The 26,805-nt window shown below is 42.0% G+C and overlaps 1 protein-coding gene across 1 annotated transcript in view; it reads left to right on the forward strand.

Moving 5' to 3' along the window:
* The first annotated feature begins 7,337 nt into the window (after positions 1-7,337).
* RAPGEF6 (Rap guanine nucleotide exchange factor 6) overlaps positions 7,338-26,805 on the forward strand; it is a 121,905-nt gene continuing 102,437 nt past the window's right edge. Inside the window, exon 1 of the mRNA XM_058815214.1 lies at positions 7,338-7,416. Within this exon, the coding sequence (XP_058671197.1) occupies positions 7,348-7,416 (69 nt within the window). The 5' untranslated portion in view covers positions 7,338-7,347. The remainder of the gene's footprint in view (positions 7,417-26,805) is intronic.

Consider the following 26,805-nt stretch of genomic DNA (forward strand, 5'->3'; position numbering starts at 1 on the left):
TGGCTCTGTCTGATGCTATACCTCAACTCCTCTCTGCCCTGGTGAGGCTGTTCCTCTGGGTACACACTTGTGTCCCTCCCTTGCAGATTGCCAGCCATCTCCCTGCATGTCCCAACTTTCTGAAGCATGAAGGTAAGAGAGACCCTGGTGGTCTATGAGCAGGAGCATCTCAGCTGTCTGATGCAGGAGAGCTTCTGGGTGGTGGGAAGAGGCCACCACAGGCTTGGGACACTGTTAGCAATCAATATCCCTGGGCATAGAATCACTGTATGTTACCAAGGGCAGGGTCTCTAGAAGGAAGAGAGGAAAACCACATTCAGTGGAAGAGTCATCTGCAGATCTTTCTAAAGTTAAAAATAGTGAGAATTTTGTTGCCAGAAGACACTTTGTTCTGTTATGCTGCTGTCATCATGTGAGCAGGTTGTATGCTTCTGCATTTGAAGACTAAAACTGAATGCTGAAATGCTGAAAACAGGAACTTTCTGGAAATTCCACATGCCTGAGATGTAATGGTTTCAGTGAGTTTCCTGATATCATCTCATCCATATGGTTGTGCTTGGATGGGGGAGCTAAATATTTCATTAGCTCTGTAGGGTCACTAAAAGTCAAAGAAGAGATCATAAGGAATCATAAGGTTGCATGACATCCTGCAAAGACATGATAAAGCAACTGCCCCTAACAATAAGTGCTTCAAGGTGAGGGAGCTCACTTTAAGAGCATGGAGGAACTGAGCTCTTGCTTAACTCATGTCAGCAGGAGCTGTTTATCCCCTCTTCATCAAAAAAATAACTCTGACAGCATCCAAATGTGACTGAAACCAGAGGATGATACAGGGAATTTTGGCCTTCATAGCTTTGCAATGACTTCACCGAGCATTCCTGGCTCCCAGGCCTGGACTGAGTCTACTAAACTGTACAACATTTCTTTGTAATCAAATTATAGTTTATACACAGGCACAAAAACACAAACACAGGGACATGTATCTTCCCACAAATGCACCAAATGTCTGCAAACAATGGAAAGCTGATCTGATGCTGGCTGAATCGCCACTGTGGTCTAGGCTACAATAGCAAAGCTTGTGGTTGCAAAGAACCTTAACAGCAGCAGCAAGAGAAGGGTAAGAAATGCAAGTCTTCCCCAGCCCTGGTCTTGACTCAAATGCTGTAATGTTTCTTGTAGGATTTCACAAATGACAAGAGTGTATTTGATTGCATAAAGCAGTGAAATCGCCTGTCAGGCGTTTATTCACAGTTTCTTAATCCAGATGATTTCCAGTTAAGAGAAAGTCTAGACCGTTGGCTTGTTCTTTGGCAGAAGAGAAGTTTTTTATTATTTTTTCTCATGCTCAGAGAATTACTCAATTTACTTAAAAAAGGGGAAGGACTGAGATCCCATTTACTCTAATTTTTATCATATTTAAACTGGCTGCTCTCTGTAGGCAGGCCCCATTCTTTTACCAGCTCAACATTGTCGGTCAAAGTGTTGTCCAGTAACAAATGCCACAGATACACAGAATGGTCACATTGAGTTATGCAAGTGCTTGGCTTTTTGCCTCTGAAAATAGCTACTCAGTAGAAAAATACAAATCCCACTGCATGTTCTCTCTGGGTTATAACAGGTCACACACACAAAATCCTCACTGTTTGTGAAATCTTCTTGCAGCTTATAGTTGTACAACTTTTTACATCCCTGAAAAATTAATGGGAATAAGATATGTTAAATTGGCAACTGATACCAAATTACTGGTGGAGAGTTTCCCATGCCAAGATTGCTCTTTTTCTTGATTAATTCTTCATCTTTATCTGTGCCCAGCCCATTCTTTTACCCACCTTCCACTTTCTAATGGTTTTTGGCATGGTGTTTCCGACAACAAATGAAGAAAATCTTTCAGCTGAAGCTGTAACCTGATTTTAGCAACAAAGAACATGCAAATGAAGCAGTCACCAGACTCCAGATTGCCTGCTGTCAGGGCAGGTTCTCCCCCGCCACCCCCATCTTTAATTTTTTCAGGCTTGAGCATGGACATCTGTATACTGTTTCTGGATACCTCCAATATCTAGACAGGTCCATATGCTCTTGTGGGTTTTGTCAACAAAGTGCTGGGACTGGAATCACATATCTGTAGGTTGTGTGTAGTAAAAATAAAGTGGCAGAAACCACACAAAAAATTGATACAAGAGCCTGTTTCAGACAGAGTTGTTCCATTGTACAGTGTGTAGCAAGCCACCAACTCGTGGCTTGGAGCAAAGCAGCTGGGATTTAGATGTTATTTTGTAACTATTTTGAATGGTTGTTGTCAGTTCTTATTCCTTGTTGATAATGTTGTACACTACACTGTGCCCGCGGCAGTTTGGATGCTCTGGTGATTTGGCAGGAGCCCTTTTTTTCCTCATCCCACTCACTCACATCCATCAGGGCTTGGTAACTCCTTTAGGGGGGGGGGTGGCAGGCCCTGGATGGACCCTTTCAAGTCACTCAGCAGTGGCAGGGGACAGGAATGCCTTCCTCCATACCTGCTGTTTCCCATACAGGCAAGGAAGGGAAATGAGAACATACACGTCAGCGTCACGGGACAGCCACCGTTCTTTCAACACAAACAGCTTTCACTGTCCTCACTGCAAACCTTCAGAGAGTGCATCAAAATGCCTGCCTTTGTGTTCACAGAAACCTTGGTAAATGAATAGCAAATAACCCAATTCACTGTTTCCTTTTCAGATTGTTCCTGACTTGGGAACAGGACTCCATAAGCACTGGCCAAGGATTACATGACACAAAGGTCAGGGTGACATGTTCCCAACACACTGTGCATCCTCAAGCATCAAATATTTGTTACTTCAGAATTTCCACCTGTCTTTCCTGTGGACACCCCACAAATTGCCCTCAGCTGAGAGACGTGTCCTTCAATTGGGACTAAGACTTAGGAAATTGTTACTGCCTCCAGCTGAGCTATGGCTCAGGCTGCTCTTGGGAGCAGCTGGGGCTTGTCATTCCCTCTCTTTGCATGTTAGTAAAATCTTAAAATCTTTCAGTCTTAAGGCTCCCTGAATTCCCAGTCCATTCGCAGCACTCTGCACATTAGACACCATCACAGATGTGTGCCAGTGAACATGAGAAGCAAGGAAAATTGTCACTGAAGGTAAAATGTAAGTAAGTAAGTAAGGTGTTCCATCCCCACATTTAAAAGGTGTCAGGCTCCCCATTTGGTTCTGTATTGTTGGTGGCTGAAAAATAAGTGTTTGACTGTCACAAAGAGATCTGCAATTGCTTATGTGTACATGGCTTTGACTCTTCAGGAAAAAATCTATATATGGAACAAAAGCCCTTGAGGAAAAATCTGTACTAGATTTTTTTTAGAAGGAAAGTCATGTTAGTCTTGAGTTAGAGAAGAAAGATGAGAGTTTAGTTTTAAAAAACTAAATGTTAAACTAGTATTATAATAACAGCAGAAAGATAATGATCTCACAGTTCTGTTTCTTCTTTTCTACTTTTACCATTATCCTTTGAACTGAAGCTCTGGAAATATGCACAGTGGGGAAAAGTAGCTCCAGTATTCAGACCATTTCATTCTTGCTCTTGATTTTTCAAAAATAATTTGTCATTTCACTTTTAATTTCAGAAATGGAAATTTTGAGCTGCACAATGCTGCCACAGCCATGAGGTCAACATTCTTATGTAGCTACCTGAGCAGTGCTGTGCCACTTGCAAAAATGTAACTTTCCTGCAAAAAAAATCTCTTGCTCTTACAAAATTCCTAATGATCCCTCTGCCTCCCCAGTTTTTCAGAAGTTCATCATCAGAATAAGTATATCTGGTACCTCTGTCTGAAGAGGTTCTTCCTATTGGGCATCCCAGAATATTTTGTTTTCCTCTAGTCAGGCAGAGAATTAATTTGTGTATCCTCCTTGTGGTATGTTAACCATGTACTTAGCTAGTAGTTGTTGCCAAAGATGTGCACGAATCTCCAAAGGGATTTTTTTTCCAAAGCTAAGAAATTAAAACCAATAGCCTAGCAGCCAGATTGGAGAATGAGAGGAAGGAAATTGCCAGGCTGTAATAGAACTCACAGGACACTAAATACATAGAATGCAAAAAAATAAAAGTTAAAAATATTTCAGTGCATGATGATTATGAATCTTTCCCAGTGGGAGAGGTGAGGAAGTTGAGTTTTACCCTGAGGAATCTGGGATGTGCACATGGTGGTAAAAGGCATTACATTAAAAGGCATCTTTGGGAGTGTCAGCAAAGCAGAACAATTGAGGGAACACACTGGGAGGAGGAGATGTACTCTGTAACTCAGCTGCTCTTCCCAAATTCACAATGCTTGAAGCAGAAACATTTCATCTCCTGAGACTGCAACTCATCTGTATTAATAGCAAAGCACGTCTGATTCTTACATGATACAGATACTGTTAGTTTTCAATCAAAACTTTGCAGTAAGTGATGATGCTTTACTTGTGCAGGGATACAATCCAGATAAAGGGGAAGCCAATTTTCCCCTCTGCATGAACAATAAGTGCCCTGCTTGGCCACTTCCCTTAATCCCAGCCCTGAAATTACTCACTTGTGAAAGCCTTTTAATTGTGTTTAACCATGTCAGCTTTACCACGTGGAGACATTGGCTGTAACACCAGTAAGCAGTGAGGATCATGACACTGGTTTCCATTGTCCTCCAGATAGCTGGGAAATAAACCCTATGGCTGAAATAGCCCCTGAAATAACTGCAGCTATTAGAGCCATTACCTACCCAAATTCAGGTGCTTTTGGAGTGAGGGAAGGTCAGGTGGGCCAAGCAATTAAATTGGAATGGCAGCTTTGGTGCCCATGGAATACTGCTGGCTCCCTCACTGCTCCTGTGCCTAGACTGGTGTTCAGGATGGGAATTTGTGTGCCAAACAAAAACGAATTTTTAGGCTACTAACTTTATTCCTATGGTAAGTGTTCATTTATGTGTTATGGTTGTTGTAGGAATGCTGAACAGCTGGAATAGGTGATAAAATGAGTTCCCTTCTAAGAACCAAGAGGTCTTAAAATTATTTCAGATCCATGAGAACTGTGAGTGCATAGATCTCAACAAAATCTGGGGTTTTAGTTGTTAATTAGTTGTTAATTTAGTTGTTAATTAGTTTTTTTTCCCAGCCACCTGCACCTGGAGAGTATTGACTAATTTTTATACAATCTTTAAAAATGAACTGAGCTGGTAAAGCTCTTGATTTGCTATTAAATCTCTGATTTAAAAAAAAATAAAAATCTCCTAACATTAAAGGATTCATGCTTCAGTTCTTTTCTTCTCCTTAGTTACTCAGGAGGACTTTTTCTCTCTATCTTTTCCATTTGGCTCCTGGCAGGGAATCTCTGAAGATTCCCACACCACTGGAAACAATATTTTATGTACTAAAGTTGAAAGAGGATAACATGTTCTGCCAAATAACTAGTACAAACTTCTGACCTTTGGAAGAATAATAGACCTGATATTTGGAAATCATACATTTAAAACAGAAGTTCAAAGAGAACAAAAAAATAAAGAAAGAAAATGAGTTTTGATAGACTTCATGAGACTGAAAGCTGTGTCTTTTCTGTCAGTTTTGGGAGCATCTCATATTCTCTCTGTTGTGCATGAGTTGTAATGACTGTGAGTTTAAGAGGAGCTTTTCTTTAGATCCTTGCTGTCCATCCCATGGTTATTGTGCCTGCAGTGATACCAGGCACAGCATCAGAACAGTTTGCACTGGAGGAAACGTCGTATTTCCTGAGATTTTTTTTTTTTTTGAAGAAAACAGTAGAAATATTATAAAACAACGTGGAAGGGACAATCAAGTCCTTGAGCACAACAAAAGTAATTGTGCCATAAAGGGCAAGTGGTGAAGAGAACGGGAAGGGGCAGCTGGAGAAAGGGCAGGAACAAAAACACTCTTGGTTATTAGGCAGGAAAGAGGAAAAAGCAAAAGGGCAAACAAAAGTTGTATGCCTGCAAAGCTTTGATCCCATAAATTTACAGAATCGGACTTGTAATAGGAAGGAAAGTCTTGCGATGTGTGTTTGGTGTGTGGCTGCTTCCTGTTGTCCCCGAGCGGCCATCAGGGCCAGCAGTGCAGGGCTTGGAAGGAGTCTGTAAATCCCACAGGACCCCGAGCTGTGGCAGCGCTTTCCTTACTAAAGTATTCCTTATTTGTATTTAATGCCGAGCTGTGCCGGCGAGGCCGGGCGGGGCAGCGGGACCGAGCCCGGCCGGGCTCTGCGATCCTCTCTGGGCACCGCCAGGATGGGCCGGTCCCGCAGGAGCGACCCAAGGCAAAGGCTCGGAGCAGCTCAGGAGCCACGGAGAGGAATCAACACTCGATGAACTGCAGCGCGAGGGAAAGGGGGAACGCACGCAAACTCGGCAGGAGCGCTGCCATGACACCATGCCTGGTGTGACGCCTGCTCACGGGCACGGTGCTCCCAAGCGCTGCAGAAAACGCTTTCTTGCGGCTGTAATTGCTGCAGAACGCGCCTCACGCCGGGTGCCCAGGCAGCACAAAGCGACTTTCACCAGAGCCCGGCGGCCTCCTGAGCCCGGCACGGCCCCACCGCGCATGCGTCCGGCCCCGCCCAACCCTCGCGAGCCTTCCTCCGCGCCGCCCGCCGGCCCCGCCCCCTGCGAGTGCGAACGCCGCCGCGCGTGGGGGCGGAGCTCATCACAGCCCCGCCCACTCCCCCTCCGCCCCGCCCCTCGCTCTTCTTGCTGATTTTCTGGGTTAAAGCGCCCGCTCTCGCGCTTTTCTATACCGGGGGATGTGCGGCGAGTGACCGGGGCGGGGGGTCCGGGCGGGGGCGGCGACTCCCGGCGTGTTCAGGAGAGACGCGGGCTCGTACCCGGCGGCGGGGTTTCTCTCCGGACCCTCTGGCGCCGCGCCGCGGAACAACTCGCCCGTCCGCATCGCTTTGTGCGGGCGCGGAGGGCGGAGCCGCGGGGGCCGAGCGCGCGGGGAGTCCCGCTCGGGCCGGTAACTTCGCGCACGGAGCGCTCGCGCCGCGATGGGGAGCGGCGCCGGCCGCCCCGGGACCGCGCCGGGAGCCGCCGCCGCCCGCCCCGAGCGCCGCCGCCGCCGCTGAGCCCCAGGCGTCCCGAGCGCCGCCCGCCTGGTGAGCAGCCAGCCCGGCGGCGGGCACCGCGCCCGGCCCCGCTCCCGCCCCGGCCTCCCCCGGTCCGGGCCCCGGCGCGGGGAACGTTTCGGGGCGCGTTCCCCGCGGGCCCGGAGCGCGGCGGAGCCCGGGCAGGAGCCCCGGCGGGCCGCGGCGCTGTGATCGCGGCAGCGCCCCGCCAGCCGCTCCCCAGGCGCCGCGGGGCGGGGGGCGCCGGGCCGGAGGATGAGCGCCCCGGTGGAGCCCAGGATCAAACAGGCGCTGCGGAAAAAGCCCGCCGAGCGGACTCCGGAGGTAAGGCGGCTCCGGCTCCTTCCCAGCGGCTCCTTTTATTTACTTTCTCACTTTTCCTTTGCGTAAATCCGTGTTCCGACAGCGCGGGATCCGCGGTGCGCGCACAGACCGGGCTGGCGCACAAACTTCTGTCTGGAGCTCGGATATTTATTTATTTCTCTCCGAAGTTGGCCCTCTCGGGACCAGCAGAGGTTTAAACGCCCGGTAACACGCTGGGTACAGGCACAAGGCGCTTCGTGAAGTGCTTCGGGGCAGCTGTAGGAAGAAGAATAACAAGAAGTAGATCTCCGAAAAGTAAAATGATGCATATTTCAGTGATGCAAAACTTATGGGAAAAGTTAGAGAGCTGAAAGGCTTTGCTTACCTGTACAGTGATGCAGATTTAAACAAAACCAAACTAATTATGCTGCCCAGGCTTCATAAAGATGTTTCTGCAGTGAGTGGGAGTGTAGAAATGTGTGAGGCTGGTAAGCTACAATAAAACGCGTTTTCCAATTAACTGCCTTCTCTGTCCCTTCCCCACAAGCTACTCTGTAATCAGCCGTGTATTTTTGGGAATGGTAATGCCATGGAGCATTAACTTAATAATGAAATGGGTTTGATATCATTTGCATTTGTTGAAGTTCTGATTGGAGTTTGTTTGCTTACTTACCCTTTGCCTTCCTTCATTTCCCTTGCTGTGATTTTTTTTTTTTTCCCATGTGCTCGAGAATTAGTGCTATGAACTGATACACTCTTGAGTTTTTCCCTTGGAGACTGGGAAACATCTGTTCTCCCTTGGTACTTCATGGAGAGCAGAATGTCCTGCCTGGTCTTCCTTATAAGTTAATTATGGAAGGGCTACTTAGAGAGCTGCTCAGAGGCTGCTCTGGGGTTCATCCTAGCAGGACAGAGTCCCTACTTCCCTTTCAGCTCAGCCGAGTGAGTGAAATACAGATGTTCAGTCCCAATGGTTGCTTGCTTTGGGATATCCGGCACATTCCTCCTTGTGTCTCTAAATCAGTGATGAGGCAGCCTCAGTGTCCATTCTTTTTCCCTTACTTTTAGCGCTCCCCTCTTGCTTCAGAGCTTTCTTTCTCTTCAGCTGGAGCCTTCAGTTAGCAAAATTCCTTTGCTAGTGTGGCTTGCAGTGTTGGGCAACTGGGTTCATCACAGAAGTGTCATTGAGGAGTTGGCATTCCGTGCTGGCTCGTCATGGCTTGGACTGTGGGGAACAGGTAATCTGCCTTGGCTCAGAACCCCTGCTCACCACTGCTCTGTTTGCTGTACCAACCTCTGTGCCTGTGTAGGGCTTTTTGTTCTTTTTTTTCTGTGCATCCCCAGTTTTCCCCCCAGCAGCCGTCATGGGATTCCTTATAGTTGTCACCTTGTTTTGGCTAAAACGGCCTTAAAATAATTATTTTGCTTAACCTTGTAGTGTTAAACTGTCAGATCTCACAGTGACTGACTGCTTGTGGGTTTGTGTGCATTTGTGTAAATTTCCATTGAGAGTGACATGAGCGTTGTGTGCAGGTTTGAATTTGCCAAGGTATCTTAATTGTGGGAAAAAATCTAATCTTTGCTATCTAAGTAATAATACTTCTAAAATGATTTTTAAAATCTAAATTCCCTTGTTAATCTGACCCTGTTTTGGCAGGCTAATTTTAGAGACACTGTGCAGTGAGACTACTTGTGATTAAAGTTAAACATGTACTTAAAACTTGGCAGGATTGGGTCCTCAGTTCTTGCTCAGTTCTTGTTGCTGAGTAGATAATTACAGTTAAATCACTTTGTTTTTTCTCAGGATACTTTTGTTTACATACATTTAGAAAGAGAAACTTTTCCCTGATTTGATAGCAGGGGGTGCCCAGTCTGGAGCTGTGTTACCTGCTCAGGTACAAAGCTTGTCATAGTGACACTGACAGATTTTCCCAACATCTGCTCTGGGATGTGAGGACAGATAGGGTGGGGAGTGAACTGCAGAAAACAATTACAATGTTGTTTATTCATTTATTTATTTATCTCAACATCCTGACTTGCCCTCTTTCCTCTGTAGGCTGCAGGACTTGGGGCAGGGAGCTGAAACCTGTTTAGCGCAGCCATTAGGATCAGACCCAAATTTCGGGTGTCCCTGCACAGGATCAACAATCTGGTGACTCCTGCCTTGAAGTATCCAGCTGTGCACAGACTAACGTGTGTGTGGCTTCATTTCTCCCTCCTACTCCGGTGGGAAGGTATCATCAGTTCCTCCCACACGGAATCAGCTCTTTGGGGCTGCTCGTGCCCTTTGACTGCGTTTTTGTGCAGGGCCCCTCTCAAATTCCCCGAGCCACCCTTGGTATTTTATGATAAGCCAAAGCTGCTCAACCACTAGAGTTTTAATTGCTTTCAGCCCCTTTCTGCCCCCATCTCTGTTTCTGATCCTGCAGTTTATATGAGCAATTTACCTGGGTATTTATTACAAATTACAGGGTTGGGGCTGTGCTGATCAGTAGCATGGCCTGGTGCTTCATTCCTGTCATCTGTGCAGCCTCTGGAAAAATACAGATAAACACTCCACATGCCAGATTTTCCTTACAAGTACAATTGTAAGGAAATAGTACAATTATCCATCTGATTTTGATTGTAGGTTTTTTCCTTGAGAAAGCATTTTAATTTCTAAGAATTGCAAAACTAAGCAGGGAGATGTTAAAAAAATTCTATAATTTACAACTTTTGAAATTTACCTCCCTGTCTTCTTGCTCAAGTAAATGTTTTAGTTCCTGATACTACAAATATTTTTGTTTGGAAAAATCTGTGTTAGGGCAAGTTTTCAGTGTTGTGGTAACATTCCAATGTTTGCTAATTGTTAAAGTGTATAAGTTATGCATATTAGGCATGTACACACTTGATTTTTTTTTAGTTGTTGGTGCTCAGATACTTCATGCATCTTCATGAAGATGAACATGTAATCTTCTGTTTATTTTGCCAGGGGGAATTATTTTGATGAATTTGTAGGGACTGTAGCAAAAATTTAATGATGCATACATTTTTATGTAATTTTATGTAGGCATACATATTTTATGTATGTTTTTTAAGTAACACAATGTTGTGTTACTCTGTTTAGAATCTATTTTCGGAACTATTGAAGGCTGGCAAATATTTTGCTCCCTTTCCTCTCTTTTGGTGCATCATTGGAGGTGCATATTGTTTATATGTGATGGAAGTGACTTCTCATGTGGACAGAGCTCCAGAATGTTTCCAAGTGGGCTGATGCCTGTGTGTGCAGCAGGTGCTGCTCTGGGATTTGAGTGAGTCCCATTTAGTCAGATTTGCTTTGCTGGGTCCCTGTGCCCCTGTGCTGACACTGGAAATAAATCTGTGTACCTGTCTCTCAGGTATGGCCTGAAAGTGCACAATTTGTGAGTAATCCCTCAGATATTAGTTTTGATAGTAGATTATCCTAACAAATCATCCCTTCTGTCTTGTCAGAGGGAGGAAACTCTGGCAGTAGTTGGATACTTAAAAAAAAAATCATCATACCTCTACTTAAACAATAGGATTTTTTACACTTGTTTAATATTTTAATATATGCATTTTCCTCCCAAGGTTATGCAAATGCCTATGTGATGGTAAATCTGTGAGTGTTTATACATGCAGATCCTCCAGTTTTTGCTTGGGAATATGGGATTTACTGTGCAGTGTTTCTTGTCACAGGTGGGGATATTAAATTGGTGATTTGGGAATATTTTAATAGGAGAAAATCTTTAGTTCAAAGCAGTAGAATGGAAGGATGAATGCTGATGCCACCACGTGTGTGCTCTCATTAAATATTTAATTTTTTTTTGAGGCCCAGAATTCCTTATCAGATCCATACAAAGGCTCTGATGTTGGTCTTCAGGGGAGTTGTTCATGCTGCCACAGATAAGGACTCAGTGGTTGATAGGGCCAAACACCAAATGATTGTGCTCCTTTGTCTTTGTCTTTCCTTCTCCTCCCCTCCCATGAGCAGGCTCTCTTCCATTTTTAATGGAACCTCTTCCCAATATAGTATCTTTTTAGTTCTTCATGACTTTGTTCTAGACAGTGTTTACTTTCGTGGCTCAGAAAGCTTTGCTTTTATTTGACTTCAAAGAATTGGAGTTTATTTTTGTACTCCGAGCTCTTATATTTTCCTAACTTCATCTTTTTGCAGTAATTCTTGATTAATGTTAATTCGACTGCATTTGGCAATACTAATTCTTTCTTCTCTTCCTGTTCCCTTTTTATTAATACAGTGGAAAGAGGAAAAAACCTAATTTGCAGAATTGTGTCATGACAGTGTCTGCTCTTTGGAGCGTGTATGTGATGCTTCTTGATGGCTTAGATGTAGAGAAATAGATCTGTGTGAATGTAAATCATGCACAAATGGTACATTGATAGGCATTATGAAATAGCTGTAATAAATAAAATAAATTATTGTTGACAGCATAACAAAGGCACTCTTGTACTGTAGCACAGCTGAGCCAAACAGAGGAGAACATCTGCTTCTTGTTTCCAGAAATAACTGGTATTTTGAAGTGGGTTTTTTCATCCTTTTAATAATTTTCTGTAAACTCAGTAGGTGAAATGGGATTAACCATTGTAGAAATCTGTTGTTTCTAGAATCTGAGGTGAGCTTTTAGGAATGTAACTGTGTCAAGGTGTTGGCTTTGGATAGCCATTGAAAGTAATTAGAATTGTAAAGTCACCACAAAAGTGGGGATGCTTGCAGTTATTGTAAAGCCAAAATAAATTTGTGTTAAATGAAGTTGCAGATGCTGGTTTCTATTTATTAAAAGCACCTTACTGTTAGTATGAGAGCCTCTAAAACAGGGCCAGAGGAGTGATGGACACCTGACTTCTGCCATAATTTTCTACTACTTAACCTCTGTTTTACACTTTCATTCCCACTTTTTTGTGATCTGTTTTTCATAGGTGACACTTTGTAAGACTTTGTCATGCAGTTGCCAGTTCTGGAGCTCAAACTGAAGATGAGCAGCAGCCAACTGTTGTAAAATTCTTGAGATTGTTGTGTGTCTTGGTGCTTTGGTGTCTTTGCCAGAGCACCTCCTGAAACCTTGATCAAAGATGCGCTGACCAGTGCTACACGGCTTTGATCCCTCACCATGCAGAGACTTAGCCTGCTCTTGGCAAGTGGCTGTGCTGGGAAGCTGGAAAAGACCTTTAAAGTGGAAAAATTAGTTATCACTGGTGATAACCAAAGTGATAGAACACGTACTGACGTGCCTGCAATTTACTGCTAATGAATTCCTTCCTGGGCCCTTGTGTACCCTATGCCTTTCTGCACTCATAGGGTAACAATTATCTTTTACAGTTAGAAAAACATAAAACTTGTAATGTGAATAATTTATAAGTAGTTCTGTGAAGGCAACGATTAGAGTTTTAGTTAAGTTCAGTATGATTGAAAAATCAAGTGCACAGAAATTGATTAATGGACAAAAATGTTGAGTAAGTGCAACTTCAGAGAAAGGCTTGCATGTATGTCATTGACGCCATATTCCATCAGCATTTGCTAGGACTAGGAAAGACCTAGACTTGTGATGTTTTCTTAAACATTAGATGAGTCTCTTTACATAAAATGTGTTGTAAAGCTTTTTTATGGCCACCTACTAAAACCAAAGTTCAGAGCAGAGCTACACGAGGAGTGGCACATTGAGTATCATAGTGCTGGCTGACAGCTCTTACGATTCAGTCTTGTTCACAAGCAGACTGTAGTTTCTGTGTTAATGAAGTTGAAATTCTTACTACCTTTAATGAAATGGTCATGAACCTTCTCTCTTCTTCCTGTGCTTCCCTGCCACATAGCTTTCGGTTGAAGGTAAAACAAAACCACATTTTTTTTTCCCAGCTGCTCATTAAATTAATGTATTGAAGCTCATGGTAAATACAGCATTGAAAATCCTGGAGGATTGTCCAACAAGCCTCAAAGCTTTGGGAAAACAGTGTCTCTTCAGTTGCCAGCTTCATGAGTTAGGAAGTTTTTAGTGCTTAGATTTTCCTCTGTTTTGTCTTATGCTTTAGGTGGGTAGTTGCCTCTTATTTTGTTTCTTGACACAGTGTAGTATCATGAGGCTTCATCTCAATTAGACCTGTGGTTTTCCTGTAATAAAAAAAAGCCAAGCATGCAAACTCTTATATTACCTCAGTAAATGCTGCTTGATAATTCATTTTCATAAACTTTGTGTATGTACCTTGTTTTCTGAGGTGATCAAGAGTGGTGTTCTTTGACAGATATATTTTATCTTTTATTCCAAAAGTTCAGATAAGTACCCATGGGTGCATGTTGGCAGTAGTTGTTCAGCCTTCCTGAATATCCCTGGGAAACCAGAGCAGGTAAAATGTGGTGTCCTGTTCCCCAAGACTGGGCAGGGTCAAATCTCTTCTCTGAATAATTGGAATTAACCTCAGTTAGCATCTTTAATCTGTGACTGATCACAGGATTGATTTGGAATTCACAAAGTCTTACTTAAAAATCAGTGGTGTTTGGTTACTTGATGTTTTCATTGCCATGTGGACACAGTTCTGTGCTTGTGTCTTACAGCTGAATTCTTGGCCAGAGGTACTCAACAACCTGGCTTATATCAGTAGCCAAATAATTCAGATTATTACTAGTTGGAACCTTAAGTACAACACACTTTCTGAAGCTGAAATCAACCCTAAATTAATTGAACATAAAAAATAAAATTCATCTGTTGTTTCAAATGAACCAAAATACGTTATTGGAACATTTACCACTTTTAACAACTGTTAATCTATGTAAATATTCTGCTATATGAACTTCAGTATCTGTCTTGGGAATGTTTTTTACCTCTTTTTAAACTTTTTTTTTTGAGTTTGTTGTTGGGCTTTCATCAGCAAGCCTGAAGGTGTTGCTCATATTAGTCTTTGGATTATTTATGTCTCTGAGACGCAAATAAGAGTGTGCTAAGCCTTGTTCAAGGTCCCTTGTTCACAGAGGAGGGATCTGGTTTGGCTGTTGTGCAGCTATTATCTGGTGGGAATAGCTGCAAGGAAACTTCACCTGTAGTTCTCAGAAATAAATATTTTTTTCCAGCTCTCTTGACAGTAAAGCCTGTTGACTTTGGTCAAATAGAGATTTGTGGTTCCAATGAAATAAATCAGGTTTCAGGGCACTGTTTTAGCTTTGACTGCATTTACTGGTTTTACGGAAGTGACTATTGACAAACAGATTTTTCATAAAGTCTGTCTAACTAATTTTCCTTGTTTGAAGCAATGCAGTATTAAACAAGTAGAGAAAATCAGCATGAATATTTTGAGATGGGTGAGTTTTTTTATTTTTAGAGTCTGTGTCCATATTAACCTGTTTTGTGGGTAAGGAGGTTGAGCACTGTTCTGGAAAGGAAAATCTGGGCAGGAGTGAAAGAATTAAAACAAACTGTGATGGAGACAGGGAAACATTGTGATGTTTGAGTTGCCTTGGAGTAGGTGTATAGAATTTGTTAATTATTTTTGAGAGGTCAGTGTGAACCACAGCTGTTAAATAAAAGGAAGTCAAAACCAAACCCACAAAAACAAAATGCCAGATAAAGTAAACTTTTTATTAAAACTCTGAGAAGTAAATTAGACTGAACATTCATTGTTTATCACCTGGTGTACGTGGAACATGCATATATTGTTCCATTTAATAGCTGTGACTTTGTGGTATCTGATCTCCCTGGCAGCTGGGGGATGATCAGGGCTTCATTGATTCCATGAGTATTTGGTGCTCCCATCATTGCAGTGTAAATTCATGGGCATTGCTCCTCTAAGTGTCCCTGTAATTGGCTTGGAGCAGTGGTGTGAAATCTGGTTTGGGCCATGTTGGTTTCTGAAATTCTCTCTTTAAATATGGCTCTAGGAAGGGTCCTTGGGGCTGTGTTGCTGCTGCTTTCCCTGGCATGAGCAGACCCTGGGGTTTTGTTTGTGGGGGTCACTCAGAGCTGTGTCTTTGAGCTAAACATTTTGGCTCCCTCTGGGAAGAATGTTGGCAGGCTTTAGTCTCTCCTTGTGCTCGTACTGATACCTTGTGTAGCGGAGTCTCTCACCTCTTTGGCACAGAATCACAGAATGGTTTGGATTGGAAGAGGTCTTTAAAACCATCATTTTTCTAGCCCCCTGCCATGTCTGGGACACCTTCCACTAAACCAGGTTGCTCCAAGCCCTGTCCAACCTGCCTTTAACACTTCTAGAGATGGGGCATCCGTGTTCCAGTGTCTCACCTTGTAAGAGCAGAAGTGCACAGATGTTTTGTGTCTGTGACAAGTGATGCTGTTTGGTTCTCTGCACCAATTGGAAGGGTTATTCTAAATTGTCTGTGCTGGCCCTTTATTCCTACGTTTCACTCTGCTCTTGGGCCATGACTAATGAAAATTCCTCCATCCAGTGTAAAGTCTGCTCGCCAGAACATGGATGTATTAAAGAGAAGATGAAATTACAGTGCACTAATAACCCTGTGGACAATGGCTCATGTATATTGGCATTGTTTGCAGAAAGTTGAGGGTTTGTGTGTAGTGAGTCACTGAGTTACACATGACAAGGTAAAAAGCTGTTCCACCATTCTTGTTTGTCTCCTGCATGTAATTTCCAATTCTGATTCATTGAAATGGAGCGGTGAGCAGGAATGTGGTTCTGTTATGGCATACAAGTGAGTGGAGTTCTTAAAGCACTGGCTCAGCCTTTTCAAACGTGAGGTGCACCTATTCCCAGTGCTAGTCCAGTTTACATGGAGAAATGTGAGTGCAGTTGGGTCTAGCTGAGAAAGAGCTACAAGTTAACCTTGGGGAGCTTGAGGAATTTTATTAGGATCAAAAAACATCCTGAGTTGAAAGGGATCCATAAGGATCATTGAACCCACTTCCTATCCCTGCACAGGACCATCCCAATACTGAGTGGGACTGATGAGCACACCTGGTGACTTCCAGTGTTTCTTGTGTCTAAGTCTTGGTGAAATTGTTGAATCTGAACATTCTACTTGAGCATAATGGTTATGCAGTATCTATTGTGTGTAGTTACACAAAAAAAGTCAGAGGCTGTTGCCTAATCTAACTTGCCTCTGCAGGTTGGGGTTCATCTGAAGGAAGTAAGGCGACACCAACAGTGGTAACAAAACATTTTGGCTTTGTAATTTGTGTGTTAGTGTCTCTTGCTTTCTGTGACTCGTAGATGTGCCTGTTTATGTGTGGTGCCTGCTGCACACCTTGTGTATATATTTTTCAGATATCTCTCCTCCAAGATACATGTACAATAAGGATTTTAAAGGAGATTATATTCTAGGGCACTCTTATATGTATGATTCTTATATGAGAGGAAAGAAGATGGTCATGATCTGTGTGTGTTGGTGGTTCTGCAGAGCGAGATAGGTCAGAGGGTGCTTGCAGGAATTCTGCTCTCAGACCTGGGGGAGGCACTTTCCCTATCAGTGATGGCAGACATCAGTGTCTTCCTTCTGGGAGAGCAGTCCTCAGCCTGAAGGAAATGCTCTCGAGTACTTTTACAGAATCTCAGAATCACTGAGGTTTGAAAAGACCTCCAGGATCAAGTCAAACCATCAACCCAGCACCACCATGTGTTTACCATTAATGCATGTCCTTGAGTGCCTTATCCACATAATTTTTTGAATGCTTCCAGGGATGGTGACTTCCACCACCCTGAACAATCTGTTCCAATGCTGGACAGCCCTTTCCATGAAAAAAGTTTTCCTAATATCCAAGCTAAATATCCTCTGGTGCAGCTTGAGGTAATTTTCTCTTGTCCTGTCACGTGTTACCTAGGAGAAGAACTTTGTGTCCTCCTTTAATCAGTCCAGAGTCTGGTATGCGTAGGAACAGTTTGTCTGAAAACACTGTTGTCCAGGTGTGGCTTGATCTCTTCTTATTGCTTTTTTGTTTTCCTTTTTTGAGCTTCTGCTGTTACAATCCTAGCACAGAGTGATTCTCAAGCACAGATTTCATTAGCATGGTGCCTGTTGGTTGAAGGAATTTGAGAATCTGGTGTGAGTGTAGGTCAGAATATTTAACCATATGTTTTTAGAATACCACAAGTTCCTAATCTGCCTGTGAAGTTATTCTCAAAGCACAAAGTCTTCCCCAAGTCTCCATCCCTTTTCCTTCATCTTGTTCAGGAAGTTTGGTGTGTGATACTGATGCTGTCGTGCATCTGCCTTGGGGTGTTTGGTGCGCAGCCCCTGTTCTCTGTTCAAGCTTTCAGGGGGATGCTAGGATACCCTGAGAGGGCTGCACATCCTTTCTGTTCTTTTTATTTATGTTTTGTTCCTAGGAAGTCTTTAGAAGGTTCACTCAGTGGTTTTGGGGTTTTCTGGACTGATGATATATTTGTAAATAAGGCTTTTATGTTGGAGAGGTGATTGTAAAACAAACTCATTGTTTTCACTCTGTGGTTCAGGGCATACTAGAAACTTACAAAACTAGAAACTTACACATCTAGTATGTAGAGATATTTTTCAAGCTATTGGTCAAAGTAATTGTAACTAAAAACCAGAGATCACAGCAGATTGTTTCATGATAATCTTCATACTAAGTGCAGGATTAGGGCTCAGCTGATGTGATTGTGCAGATTAGGTTATACGCTGGTATTGATCAGATATTTCAAGGCCTAATTCTCTAAACTGTGCTGGTAGGGTGGCAGTAAATGTAGCTTGTAGGGGGCAGAAAAATGACTCAAATTTGTGTCCATTGCTGTCACAGAGGACACAGTGCTCCAGAGCAGCTGTGGGACCCTGAGAGCTGCAGCTGGGGGCAGCAGGCAGGGGGTGCCTGCAGTTTGCTCTGTGCTCCCCCCTTGCAAACACGGGGAGCTGGGACAGGTAATCTCATACCTGGAACGTTCCCAGATAGGATTGGTTTGGTTCTTTCCAGAAGGTAATGTGACTTCTGCTTCATATAAATCCTGTTAAAGGAGCAAGTGGAGTTAGTGTGTATTAGGGTAGCTGTTCCCAGTCATCTTCCAAGGACCATGTGAAATGTTATTGTTCCAAGATTACTTTTCCTGTACTTGCTTCTACCGTTCCTGAAAAACTGTTTTTTCATTTTAGTGACAGCTGTGACAGCCCTGAGAGTAAAACCAGAAATTATGGTGAAGTCTTGGAATTTTTTTATTGGAACTTACTTCCTTTAATATATACTTTTGCCCATGAAGTGGGGTCATGCACTTAGTTTTGTCTGTGGAGTGATAATTTAACTAAAAGTTTTCACTTATGAATTAAAGTTTAAATATGTAATGTAATATTTTTCCACCAACCTATTTCTTATTGTAGTATCTGAATTAAAAAAACTTATTTCAGGGACTAGTTAGGTAGTAAAAGTGTGTTTTATGCTTAGTCTGACCTAGAATATGAGCCCACTGCCTTGTTACTGACCTTACAACAGGAACTTCTTGGAGATACTAGAATAGAGAGAAAGGGCCAGAAAAGGGTGTGGAAGGAGGTGGGAGAGAACTGCAAGTATACTTGGCATTCAGAAAAGCTGCCAAATGGAAAAAAACCACATTTCTTTTCTGCTTTTGTTCTCCAAAAATGCAAAGGGTGGAGGATAAGCAGTCAAGATGTGTAGGTGTTAAATTCCTCATAGAAGCAGTATTAAAGCTGTAGAATATTGTAGTGAATAAAAAAGTAACTATAAAACAAATAATGATTTTCAGAATAAAATCTCTTCAGGTGGTATACCCAAACTTTACTTTGTGTAAGCTTCAGACAGGAGTTTTTCCTGTAATGTTTATTTTAACAAAATAATTTATTGTGTCACATTGTGTAAGGAGAGCTGGATATCTGTCTACAGTGCAGATAAATTGCAGGAGAGTAGTAGCCTTACAGAAGCTCTGTGAATGTTTGCTGTGAGAGGAAACGGAGGTGCCTGTGCCCGGGTTTTGTCCAGCCCCACTTGTGAGGAAGCCGAAGCCCTGCAGGCAGCTGTCTGACGCGTGCTGTGCTGCTGAGTGCACTGATCACACTCTGCTGCTCTTTGCTCCGTGGCTCTGCAATGACCCTGTGTGCAGTGGCTGATGCTGCCATCCCAGGAGGGTAAAAACCTGGTAGTCTTTAGATGGAAATGAGTCCCTTGGTATTAACATGGGGCTTGTGGTGATCTTGTCACTGGCAAAGAAGCTGCGCACTTCTCAGGACCATTCCAGATGAACTTCTAGTTTGCAGGGAAGTGCAAAACATTTTGCCAGACGTGTGCAAAAAAGAGTTTTCCTTGAGAAGTATATTGAGATTACCTTGATGAAGTCTGTTCAGAGCTCTGACGCCCTCCTTTTAAGAGACCTGATATTGCTGTAAAAGAACTCTGCTCATGTTAGTATTGCCAGACAAGCTGTTTTTAAAACTTGGAGGTCTTCTTGTTTCAATGGCTTCAGGCTTAAAATACAGAGGGTTTTCCTTTGTTTGATGATACTGTGATACACCCTTCTTCCTCTTTTGAGCATTTCAATGCAGTATTTTGGAAATACCCTGAGTTGAGGGAAGCATGCACAAATTAGTTAGCATTCTGCATCTGGTTTCTTGAGGTTCCTTAGCTCTGCTAATTATTGGTTAGCTTTTAGCATGTCAAGAGTGTAGCAAATTCTTGATGAAAAGAACATAAATAACTGCCTTAAGGGATTCTCTCTTTGTAATCTTTTTGTGCCTGTTTAGCATTGACATTTAAGCAGTCCGTCCTTCCAAGATTGATCATTAATGAGCCTTGAATGATGATCTGAAGGGAAGGAATTCTTGTGGTGGTGTGTTGCATTGCACGCAACATACAGTTCCTTTTGGCCAAACATGAATTCCTATGAAGAGAGAGTTCCAGAGCTGTGGTAATGGTTTTCACTTTCGCAGTTTGTATTTGAAGAAGCTGAGGAGTGAGGTCTGTCCTTGTAAACCATTCCTGGGTTTAGTGTTGAAAGGTGATGGTACTGATTTTGTTGCACTTCAATTTTGGGAGCTTTATGGTTCTCTTATCACAAGGGGTTGTGCATTTCATTGGCCACCAGATACTGTGGGGAGATTATTTACTTAAATCTGATTTATTGATCCTACATTTTCAGGATTCTTTGTAATGTGTCCAGCCTCCAGTAGGCTGTGTTGATTTGGCTGTGGAACTGTTCTTTCCAACTGTTGCAGAAGAAGTTTCTGTTCCTGTTTCCCATTTGAAGTAGGAAGGAAGCTGACAGACCTTCTGTCAAGCATGTTTACTGCTTCCCTTCTCTTGGATGGGAAAGCTTCCTTCAGCAAACTCCTGTGTAGATGCCACTATAGGTCACTTCCAACATGTTTGTCAAAGTCTTCTTGTTCTGGTTCTTCCAAACTGACATGCAGTTCATGTGAGGATTAAAGGGTATCATCCAGGTGTGATCATTAGAAAAGATGCCTTATCATGCATATCTGGCCACCGTTTCATCCCAGTTCCTGAGCCACTGGGATATGTTCCCTGGTGAAGTCCACAGCTTAAGAGAGGAAATTCTTCCTCTTTTGTTTCTCCTCTGTTCACTTTCAGTAGAAGGCAGTTGTGCAGTACAGCAGACCTGTGCTTAACAGGTGCTTCATAACCTATCAGAGCTGAGTACAGCCTTGTTTTTAAGAAAAACTGAGAATTTCCCTTGCATTTAGTTTGGGTCTCTCAAATGCAGCAAATGTGGCTCTGTAGAATCTGAAGCCATGGACTTCAGTGTTTAGTTTGGTGAACAGTAATGTTGCTGTGATTTTTCCCAAGCTCTGGTTTGACCCTAGTAGAATTTTTTTTAAAATGCATTTTTATATGAAATACAATTACATAGCTTTCATGGTTGTGAATGCTGATGTAATAAAGTGAGAAGCCTTAGATAACAGGTCTTCCTTTCCTTCCAACACTTGGACTGAGGGTACTTGCTAAGTACTGCAGTGGACCAGCTGCCTGAGTGAAAGGCTGAGACACTAAATGCCCAGCTTTTCAAGAAAACACACAACAGAGATGTCTTAAATTTCAGTGTAATTATGTAAAATGTCTGAGCTGCAGCACCAGGTCCTTCTGTTTCTCCTGCACTTGGGGGGACAGTGATCTGGGGTGTGTGTTCTCCATGGCTGCAGGCATGACTGTCCAGAGGCTGTGTGGTGTAATAAATATTCTGCTGCTGTGTCCAGACATTGCCTTTCATCACCCTGTGTGGATCTCTCTTTTAATGTGAGCTGATGAGTCAAAGTTGCAATATTAAAGGAGGGCATTGCATTGCTGCTTATAAGTCAAACTTTGCTCAGATTAAGTTTTGTATTAGTTGGGTGGATTTTTTTTTTCATCTTCAGTAAATAATGGTAGTTTTGCTGTCTTAAAACAGAAGTCTCCTTTTTAGGTGAGACCCTTGATTTGTTTAAAAGTGGGTTTGTTGTGCTTCCATAGAGGCTGTGGTTGGCTAACACTGGAAGAGCAGGAGGTTGGAGGAATCTCTGGTGTGGTACATTACAAATTGTGTTGATCATGGTTTCCTAGGAATGAGGAAGGTGGTAGAATTGGCTTGTTTTGGTCTTGTAGTCAAGGCTGATTGTAACCTCTGGAGTTTTTGGTCTGCCTGAGGATTGAATGGCTCAATGGAGGAGAGGTTTCCATACATCTCCTATTGTACAACCCAGCTGAAGGAGCCAATGTCTCACGTGTTATCAATTAGTACCTGTTTGATTTAGTGTGGAGGTGGAGGAGACACTTCCTTGGCACCTTGTCTGTAGTTCTGTGGATGTTAGTCACGAGTTTGTTGCACTTTGTGAAGCTGGGTACCTGGTGGGTAGGCTGCAGGATTTGGAGCTAGAAATTCCTGACTAACAGTATTACCTTATGGTTGATTCAGTCTCTTAATGGTATGCTTGTTTGTTGTTCCTCCTAATGTTGAAGTTGTTAATTTTCTTAATTAGAATTATTCCCTTTGTAACATTATGCATCAGTGATCAATGTAATGACTGGGGAAGTGCACAGGTATCTGTACCTCTGACATATATTTGATTTGATTTCAAACAAGAAACCTGTTAAATCTAGCTAGATGAATATGCATATATATATATATATATATATATATATATATATATATATATATATATACACACACACAACTCCTCAGTTTGGATCTGTAAGCTTCTTTGTGATTTATGGCACAGGTATTGCTGAGAAATACAAAAGTTGATGTTAAAGTGGCAGAGCATCAGTTCCTAGAGTTCTGCTGTGGAGATTTACATTCAAATGTTGCAGTGAGGTAAATCTGGCTAATTCTTTGCTATGAGCAAAGGTGCAAAGAGGTGGTGATTAATCCTTTTTTCTTTGATGAGGGATATAAGTATGTTTGCCACTGGATGGACACAGTGAACAACAGGCATGGTAACTTTTCTCAGCATGTGAGAGGATATTGTAGTAGTTGAGGTATTAGTAAAGTTTGTGGGAATCTATGTTCAGATAATTTAGACTCTTTAAGAAATATTGCCTCCTATACATTGCAGTAACTTTCTTGGGTTGATCTGTTTGCTAATGCTTGGGTATCCTAATACCAGGATGCAGAAGGAATTACTGATGAACATATTACTGCTGTCCACTACAGGAATTCCTTCATAGTTCATAATGACATTATTATGGGAATTAAGTAGCTGGAGGTTGATTTTTCTTTTTTCTTTCAGTGACTTTTTTGAAAAAAAACCCCAGAAAAACTGTAGGAGAGCATTACAGTTGTGTGATATTTTATTCTCAGTTATAATCTCATAATTCTCTTCCTGTTTTACTGATGCACCAAAAAATTTTTAGGCAATTAATATAGATTTATTCCTCTTGCTTACCTAGATACGGAGTGGGTAATTTAATTTACAATAGTGATAAAGATCTCATTTTGCCTTCACTATTATTTATTTAGCAGGACCTAATTTCCGGACAGACACAATCTTTTCTTGCTTGAATTCACAAAGTAGTGAGAAATTACGCACAGAAAAATTGTAAATGTGCCATAAGAAAAATAACAATATTCTTAATCATTTGTATGGAATTCTGACAATCAATATGATGGAAAAAAGCTACAGTAAAGTGCAATTATTGTGTCTGTCAGTCCTTCTCTGTGAGATACCTGTTGAGCTGCAGAATGGGAGCTCAGTTATTCACTTGCTGCAAAGATACATTGGGCAGACCTGGATGAAAACATTGATGGTGGAGTGTTTATATGTTACATATGAACCAGCAGTTGCTAGTCCAAGAGGGAGGAAAGAGAACAAGAAATAGAGCATTTTCTGCAGTAAGAGCAAAGTCATGTGTGAGTGCCAGCTCAGATGTTTAACGTGTCTGAGCCGCACTCAGCCGCACTCCCAGGCTGACCTTTGGATTTCATCCTCCACCTCCTCTCTCCTCATGCCCAGGTTTCTGCACCAAATTTCTAATTTAATAAGAGTGTACCTTGTTTTTTTTTTTTTCCCCTAAATGTTTCAGTATTCTGGCCTTTCCTACTACAATTCCTTCTTTTCATGAAAAGAACATTTCAGACGTTGACGCTTTCCTCTGAAAAGAGCAGGGAGTTTTTTTGTGAATCAGAGGAGCTGATGTTTTTGGAGTTACAACCAAAAGGGTTTAACTGAAATATTGCTATTTGATGGATGCTTGTCCTCTGGAAGGGAGGTAGGTAATTCTGACAAGTGGTCAGCTGCTTGACTAACAAAGTGTTGATTGAACTGGAAGTCGCCTATGTTTTTGGTGGATTTTAGGTGATTTTTAAGAGCCTGGGTTAGGAGGCTGATTTTACAATCTTTGTACTATTTAAAAATGTTTGGTATAAAGTCTTGCTCTTAGGGGATAATTTTGTATGTTCTGTGCTTCCCATCCTGTTGAACTTCAGGAACTTGAAAACTCAAGTTTTACAACTTTAAAAAGGCAACTTCCTTTTCTATTATCAGCATTTAAGTCTGAAAGATATTGTAAAATTAAGTAATGTGTATCTGGTAACTTTGTGGTACTGTTTTAGTTGAAGGCAGTTTTTCATAGCTGTGCTTTTATTCTTAGCTGTGAAAAGGGCTGAATGGTGCTTCAGATGCTCAAAACTCTCCATGAGCTGCTTGCTTTGAAGCAGTGACATTTTTTGTTCTGTCTCTCCAGTTCAGGGCCTGTGCAATTTCACTCTGCAAAATCAGCTTTTCCGAAGGAAGTTTTTGTCTCTGGCAAAGTCAGGGTTCCAAAAATGCTGACTCTCTGATGAAGCAGCAGTAAAAATAATACAAAATTTCCCCTCCCTCATTCCTTTAGATGTTTTTCTTTCTACCAAAGTCCTATATCAACATAATCCAGGGTTCTGAGGTGGAAGGTGTTTATCTGGATTGGGTGTGGGGAATGATTGGTGAGTAGAGAAACTTTTTGTTTTATTTTCATGTAGAAAGACTTCAGTTCTTTTATTTTGCTTTTAGAGGTACGCCATTGAATTGAGGTATTTTCAGTCCATCAAAAAGCTGTAATAGTGGCTCTTGAGTCTCTGCATTTAAAGGTCTGGCTTTTCCAAATTTTCTTAAGGGTAGTTGGATTCTTAGGAGTGCAACTCTGTGCCTGTAGCCATGTGTATGTTAGAATGAAATACTAGAAAATAATATATAAGGAAGCTATTGCCCCATTGAGGGACTTGTTACTTTTTCACAAAAAATAAGATAAAATTCCAAGTGTGCAAATGATACTTCTTACTGTCTGCAAAACTTAAAACCAGATTTTAGTTTTCTGTTTGTGGCTGTACTGTTATTAATGGATGCTGTCAATGGGAATTGCTCCCTGGGTTTACAAGAGTGAAATGAAGTCTCTCTTAATCTCTTTTCTCCTGTATGTAGATACATACAGTATTTAATATAAAGATACTATAATAACTAGACTGACATTTCCTTATTTAGAAAAACCAGTATCTGTCATTTGTATAGGTAAATGGGAAGTGAAGATTTTAGGGAGGAGTGCTCTATCATAGTCAGGATATGATCCATAGTTGTCTGATGGACATAGGCTCCAGGAGTCTGGGGACATCTGAAAGTCCATAAATCAAAGAATTCAAGTTCTTAGTAATTTTAAATTGTTCAGCTTCTTCATGAAATGCATGCCATTTTTTTCTGAGTAATGGAATATAGCTCTGAAGTGGTTGAACCAGTTTGTTGTATACAAATGTTACTGTGTACAGTCTGAGGCAGTGACATAAGATCATGCAGGAGTTTGCTCTTATGTTCTATGAAATGTTATTTAATTAGGCTTTTTGAATTAGTGGTGTTTCCTACATGGAATGATGCAGCTTCATTCCTTAGGCATGCTGCTTAAACTCTGCCATTCTCTGCAATGTACTTTAGTGTCCTTCATTCATAAAATTTTCATTTGTCTGACTGACTAATCTGTCCTTTCTCTTCCCTAATAGTGTCTCAGTGCTAGTATTTAGTTTTTATTTTTAAGTGGCCTCCGGCTAAATAGGAGGCTACTTTAAAGGGAATTGTTCCTTTAAATGAAGAGCTTTGAGCTGATACTCTATTGCATCACTTGCATTTTTATTGAAGTCCAATGTCTATGCCACTGAACAAGAAGAGTAAATAAGCTAAGATGGAAGAGTTGCTTTCCAGTTCATCTCGTCATGTTCTTGTTAGTTTAGGAGCTGTGTACTCTGTTACACATGTTTAAGTGGATTTTTTTCTGTTCCTCCCACAAGTTTTGGGGGTAGCTGACAGTGTGTAGGGTGGGCTCCTTGAACCAGCATCCCTAAAGTTGGTGAATTTGCTCTGTAGATATCTGAATGTGTAAAATATGGATTAGTGAACTACAACATGTTTCTGTGTTTTTATTTCTGGTATTACAGTATCAGGAAAGAATTTGGGAGTACTATTTTTAAATTGGCCTTAAACAGAAACTAAAGGAAACAGCACGGATTCCAGCCTTCGATGAAGCAACAGGAAGGGAAGCAATGAAAACCATAAACCATGCTGAGTAACATTTCCTCTCTTCTGCTACACCCCCCCACTCCCCAAGGGTGACAAAGTCTTTATTGAGCCTGACAGGATTCCTAATAAAAGCTGCATTCAATCTGTATAAGGAGCCTGCTGAATCACTGAGAAGCAAGTAATGGCATTGGGCTGGAGGGAGCCTCCCACTTAGAGCTTACACAGCTTGTGCTCTGTGCTCCAGGAATCACCTCTGTTTGCTTTACTGAAATCTGGGCACTTTAAATAACAACTTTAATACAGAGAAATTCAGACACTGTCCAAGAGGCTGTGTAAATCCTTGTCCTGAAACCAGATGAGTGCTTGATTCTGATGGAGTTTGTTTCCAGCCTTGTTTCTGCTCAGAGCGCTGGAAAGGGACAAGAAGCTAAGCAGCCCACAAACAGAAAAGTACCTTTCAACCATGCAGCTTCCTTCCCTGGAGGATTTTGTACCTGGTGGATTTTGTACATGATGGTCTT

Source organism: Ammospiza caudacuta, chromosome 16 (genome assembly GCF_027887145.1).
Source record: "Ammospiza caudacuta isolate bAmmCau1 chromosome 16, bAmmCau1.pri, whole genome shotgun sequence".
NCBI classification, from domain to species: domain Eukaryota; kingdom Metazoa; phylum Chordata; class Aves; order Passeriformes; family Passerellidae; genus Ammospiza; species Ammospiza caudacuta.